Genomic DNA, 5,974 nt, shown 5'->3' with positions numbered 1-5,974 from the left:
ATCTCGAGTCATTATAGAGACGAAATTAATTTCTTTCGGTACAATATGTCTTTGAATGCATTTCAGAGATTGCAGGAAGAACACGTGCCTATACGATAATGCACCTTGGCCTTTTTCCCAATGTGTGCTTATATACTTAAATTGTATATGTATGTGTGTATATTTGCATACATATGCAATGTTAAGCATTTTCAGCCTAAGTCAGATTTTAGTAAAACACCATACCTCCAACTAACAATTTTTAAGCAGACTTTATAAGAGTTCTGCCCCAAAATGGACATCGAAATGGTGGCCATGCTGTTTGATTAAATATCCTGATCCTTTACATTTGAAAATACTGCAGTTAAAGACAGCATGGGAGGGGGCGGGGGGAGAAAGAAAGGAGCATGTGAAAAATGGTGGACTGTGCAATAAGCAGCGCTCTGATCTCACTGTAACTTTAAAGCCTCTGCCACATTAGGGTTAATAAAAGAGACAAAAAAACTATCAAGTATATATGAATTTAGCCTATTTTTTTATTTCTGTGTGTTCATAGTAAACATTTTTGTAAGTGACAAACACGGGCATATGACCACAGTATCACAATCAAGAAATTTTAAGACGACATTAACAATCACTCAAATTTATGCGGCTTCTGCGCAACACAGGTTACATATTTGCAAGGTTTACCTATAAGTACAATAGGTATTAACATTTCACTACATTTAGAAAAAAAATAAAGGTGACCTGTTAGTGACCACATACATCAAAATATACACAACACAAACTGAAGGCAATCATTAATTTTGTCCCCTTCTGATTAATTTGAACGGGCAGTGCTGAAAACTGAAATAATGTTGCTGTTTTTTTAAATTACTTCGTACACTGAGTGCATTTTCTAAAACCCAATCTTTGGTCTAAAAGTAAACAAACAAACAAATGAACAAAAAAAAAAAAAAGCAATTCGGTAAAGAAAATAATAAAATAACAAATGGCCAAAAGTAGATCTTGGGCATTTTTCAGTATTAATTCTGCTTAAATACAAATTATCTTTTAAGGTTTTCTTATAGTTTTCATAAATTTAGTGGTTTGGCTTTTTTTTTTTTCTTTCAAGGTCTGCACCCACCGACATATCCATGATAACTTATAATACTGCAAACATGGAGAATCGGGCGGCTTTTAGTAATAGACTTATCATATTTGAGTAAAAAATTGCAAAAGCAGTCACTATTTAGATACACATTCTACTATAATTTTGTCTTCCAAACTTCATAGTCTACAATGCAATCTCCCCTCATTGCACCTTGCTGACACTCCTCACCTTGGTGGAATAATAAACAACCCTAAAGACTGAACAAACGTACAGAAAATGGGGGACTTAATAAAAAATACCTGGACTTTTTTGTTTTGCTTTTTTTTTTCCTTTTAATTATCATTTACAATGCAAATGTGTGTAAAATGTTCACTTACAGTCTGATCCCATGGATGTTAATGTATTAAAGGGTTTGAAGAAGACCCCTGATTTTGATGTGTGAAATAATCAGAAAGTCCTCCGGAAAGTCCCGTTGTAAAACTTGGCAAAGAAGGTCTTAAGGACTCACAGGGGAGAGTGGAGGGCGCCTGTGGCGACGTGGAGGAGGAGGCTGCCCTGGCCGTCATTGAAGTGCTGCTTTGAGAAGTCATTGAAGGGTGAGGAACATGGGGGAAAAAGTAACTCGTCTGTCCTGCTAGGAGATTTACAGAGCAGGGGTTTAGGGAATAGGTGCCGGAGCAGGGAACTGACAAGCCACACGGCACTGAGGCGGCCAGAGCTGCTGCTGTGAGGTGATGAGTGGCATAAGGTATCTCTCCATTGACTAGTCTATCAACACTTAACCCATTAGACGTGGAAAAGGAGTGGTTGTTTCCCAAGGAGTTTTGAGTCAACACTGAGCTGTAGGGCATGGGGTGGCTGGGGTAGGCGGACGTGGTCCCATTGTAACTCAAAGTGCTGCTGGCCCGGGGGTGGTGCAGGGAGAGGAAGGGGGACATAGGCCAGTACAAGGATCCTGCCCTATCCATGAATGTCAGTCCGGTAGAGGTGAGCCGCGCGCCCCGCTTGAAGGCCAGCTTGGCCCGAGAGGTGGTGGAGCGCCGGCGGAGCTTGCCGGTGGTGCCCCCGATGAAGACGTCGTCACTGGAGGGGTCCAGCATCCAGTAGTTCCCTTTGCCCGGGTCGTCGTAGTGGCGGGGCACCTTGACGAAGCACTTATTGAGCGAGAGGTTGTGCCGAATGGAGTTCTGCCAGCCCTGCTTGTTCTCCCGGTAGTAGGGGAAGTTCTTCATGATGAACTCGTAGATGCCATTGAGCGTGAGGCGCTTCTCGGGGCTCTGCCGGATGGCCATCATGATGAGCGCGTTGTAGCTGAACGGCGGCTTCTCGTACTTGCCGTTCTTCTTCTCCCCCTCCTTCCCGCTCTCCCCGTCCTTGGCCCCCTCCGCCGCCCCCTTCTTCTCCTCGGCCGCTTTCTCCTTCTCCTCCAGCTCCGCCGCCGCTGCCGCCGCGCCCGCTTCGCCTTTGCCCGCCAGCATGTCCGCCTTGGCCACCTCCAGGGCGCCGGAGGCGGCGGCGGTGGGGGGCGGCAGGAGGTGCTGCCCCTTCTCCTCGTCCTCCTCCTCGGCTGCGGCCGCTCGCTGGGGCTGCTGCGGCGGCGGGTGGTGGTGGTGGTGGTGGTGATGGTGGTGGTGATGGGGGTGGTGGCTGTTGTGGTGGCTGTGGCTGCTGTGGTTGTTGTCGCTCTGGACGGCTTCGGGCACCAGGCTGTTTATGCTAAAGGAGGATTTCGGCAGCATTTTCACTTCCTTCCTATCTCCCATGTCCAACATCACACACTAGTCTGAGGGGGAAAGTTGCGGCGGCTGAGGGAGCTGCGCGCGGGGCGGCGGCGGAGGCGGCGGCCGAAGCAGTGGCGGTGGCCGAGGCGGCGGCGGCACCACCGGCGGCGGCGGCGGCGGCGGCGGCAGCGCAGTTGGACCGCAGTCTCGAGCGCTGGCAAGTCATGTAGCACGGACAGGAACCGCCGGGGAGGGAAAAAATAATAGTAATAATAATCACCGATCAGAGAAAAATCGAACAGAGTCGCAGCGGAGGAAAGAAAAAAAAAGGTGAAAAAGGGAAAAAACCCTTCTGAAACCTAAAAAAAACAAAACAAAAAAAAAAAAAGGCAACAACACACAAACACAGACACACAAAAAAAAAAAGCTACTTCATGGTGCCCGGTTCCCCCGGCACGGCAGCGCAGGGGGAGGCAGGAGGGAGCAGCAGCCGCCGCGGGCCGGCGCGGAGCGAGGCAGACGGGCGATACAGCCCGCCCCGGCCGCAATTAATTTCAGAGCTGCCGGCACGCACCGGGGCTGTAAAACATTTTTTGGTTTAACCTTTCCCACCGGCCGCCCAATCAGGGCCGGCGGCGTGCCCGCGCGTCTGCCCGCCCGCCGGCCAATGGCGGCGCGCCGCCCCGCCCCGCCCCGCCCCGCGCGCCCCGCCCTCGCCGCCGCCGCGGCTCCCGCGGCGCAGGGATACCGGCGCAGAGGCGCATCACCGCGCGGTGCGCGCGCCCCCCGCCCCGTGCCCCCCCGGCCGCCGCCGCGAGCACAAATCCCCCCGCGCCGAACAAGTCGCGCCCGTCCCGCGGTGGCGGGCCCGGCCTGGCCCGGCCGCCCGCTCCCCTAGTTCTTCCGGCGGACTCAAGTTGCCACGAGCCGCTTTGCCCCTTCCTCTGGCGACGAAGGAGGCGGGGTGGGAGGCCGGGTGGGTGAAGCTGCCGCGGCACACCGGTGGCGGCGGAGGTACTACTTTGCGGATCCGCCGAAGTCGCTGGGCGAGTTTATTTTCCCAGGCCCGGTTATTTCTGTTTGTTATTTTGCCGAGGCAGAAAACAAAACAATCGTCCGGAGGGGACGCAGGCGGCGGGATGGGCCCGGCCTGTGGCAGCCGGACGCCGCTGCCCGCGGCCTGCTGGGGGAAGACGGGGTCTGCTCCGGCCCGCTTGGGCCGTGCCCGCCGCTCTCCGGACTGTGAGTGGGGAGGCTCGGGAACGAGCGGCCCATCTCCTCCCCTGCGCTCGCCCCGTGTCACCGGGGCCGGAGCCGGGCTTCGCGCTTCCCTGCCCGCCGCCGCCCTCTCAGCCCCGCGCCGCTCCCGCTCGGATGCCGCTTCCCTTGCGCGGCCGCCAGAGCCGGGCGGGAGGCGTCCGGCTCCGTCCGCCTCCTCCTCCGCGCTGCCGGGGGACGGAGCCAGCCGAGCGCAGGCCGCGCGCCAGGCGTACAAAATAAATGTTAGCATTGGTAGCCCATGAAATGGACACTGCAGTTTCCTGCCGGCTCGGCCCGTGGGCCCGGCCGCGGGGTCTGAGTTCCGCGGGGTTTAGTTTTGCTGGGAGAAGGGATAGGGCGGGCAGCAGCGGGCCGGGTTCTCCTGGGGCAGGGAAAGGGTCTGGCACCGCCGCTTTCCACAAGTAGACGCGGTGATACAGGCTCGGGCTTACGGTTTCGCTTTGCCGGGAGCAAAGGGTTGGGTATTAATTGTCCACAGCATATCGTTTTTTACTGTCAGCACGGGAACAAAAAAAAAAAAAAAATCAAGCGGAAAACAAAGTGAAATACATCGCGCAGCTTTCTTACTCGGAAAGGAGAAGGGGAAATGTAATGGACAGAGAGCGTGCTGATCGCATTCAGACCAAAGCTGTGGTAAACCTCTAGCAGCGCGTTAAGCTGCTTCACGTTTGTGCTGGAGGAAAAGATGCTCTGTAGAAACAATACGTGCAGCTCAACCCCAGCTAAAACAACTTATCCTAAGGAAATTCAGGTTAGAGCACAATGCAATGAACGTAGTTCTGTGCAGACGTGCGTTTTATATATGTGTTTGTGTGTGTCTGGTAGGAGGGAGGGAGGAAAAGCGAGTGTGGGAAAGAGAGAGTAAATAACGAGGACAAGTAAAATGGACCGGTAATAAACAATTGCAATTGGGGATGGCATGAACTCTGGGCATTGGATTAACCTCGAATGACCTTACCACAATTGTATTTATTTAACCAATTTCATAACAGGTTGCTACTGACACACACACACAAGTTAATGATCAACAACCGCTCTTTTTTCCTTTGTTTGTGGTGTAGTTTTAGATTTTGGGGTTTTTTTTAGAAATTCAGGTTGTTTGTTTTGGTTTTTGTTTTTTTTTTAACCATGACAATTTGTAATTATTTCGTTTCTCAACACTGAAGTCAATGTATGGGATTTCTTGACGAAGAGTGAAATGAGGAGGATATTATATGACTCTACCATGGCAAGGGGTAAGAGAAAAGGTAAGCTTCCTGCATATTATTATGATTATGATGATCATTAACTAATATGTGTCATTATGGTGCACTAGGATCCCATTAGGGTAGCTGGGCCCAGTGCGTTTTCCTACTCGGTCTAGCATGTAATGATTCGGTGTAACCAGATTCTTGAGAAAGGACAGGTTACGTAAACATTTACTGATGTGGAGTAACTATACTATTTGTACTCTGATATGCAGGAAGGAAAGTGTTGATTAACACAGAAGAAAAAAAAAAGCGAAATTAGCTGATTGCATGCTCATAAGTGCAAGCTGTCATTGAACTGCTTTTAAAATAGACACAGCTGGGTGTTTGTGTTGAAAAATTTCTTGTGTTTTTGCTAATACTGAAATAAGCATGATTTTGTATACCAAACATTTTCAGATCATTAAAATTTGTAATCTGTGCTGGTTTTAAACACAAAGAGAAGAAACAGATTCATTTCGTTGTAAAATTTGCTGATATTATATTAACTCAATCAGGTCTGTACAAATGGTGTATTGTGCCTTATCAAATCTCTTTGATCCATTTAATACACAAAGTGCCAAACGTGTGTATTGTTTGTTAACATTGAACGTTTTATTCAAATCCCAGCTCTGTAGCGAACTGGAGGAGTTCTTGTTTAATGTAACACTGAC

General features: G+C 50.3%; 1 protein-coding gene across 1 annotated transcript; it reads right to left on the bottom strand.

Moving 5' to 3' along the window:
• Window positions 1-491: 491 nt before the first annotated feature.
• On the bottom strand, window positions 492-3,375 carry FOXG1 (forkhead box G1). The gene has a single exon (XM_030950515.1). The coding sequence runs from the start codon at window positions 2,842-2,844 to the stop codon at window positions 1,468-1,470; it is 1,377 nt and encodes a 458-aa protein (XP_030806375.1). The 5' UTR covers window positions 2,845-3,375; the 3' UTR covers window positions 492-1,467.
• Window positions 3,376-5,974: the final 2,599 nt, after the last annotated feature.

Source organism: Camarhynchus parvulus, chromosome 5 (assembly GCF_901933205.1).
Source record: "Camarhynchus parvulus chromosome 5, STF_HiC, whole genome shotgun sequence".
Classification (NCBI taxonomy): domain Eukaryota; kingdom Metazoa; phylum Chordata; class Aves; order Passeriformes; family Thraupidae; genus Camarhynchus; species Camarhynchus parvulus.
Note: the sequence above shows the minus strand (reverse complement) of the source record. Positions and strands in the feature narration are given on the sequence as shown.

Excerpts from the sequence above, each read along its gene's own strand:
- FOXG1 (XM_030950515.1), bottom strand. The coding sequence starts at position 2,844 with ATGTTGGACATGGGAGATAGGAAGGAAGTGAAAATGCTGCCGAAATCC.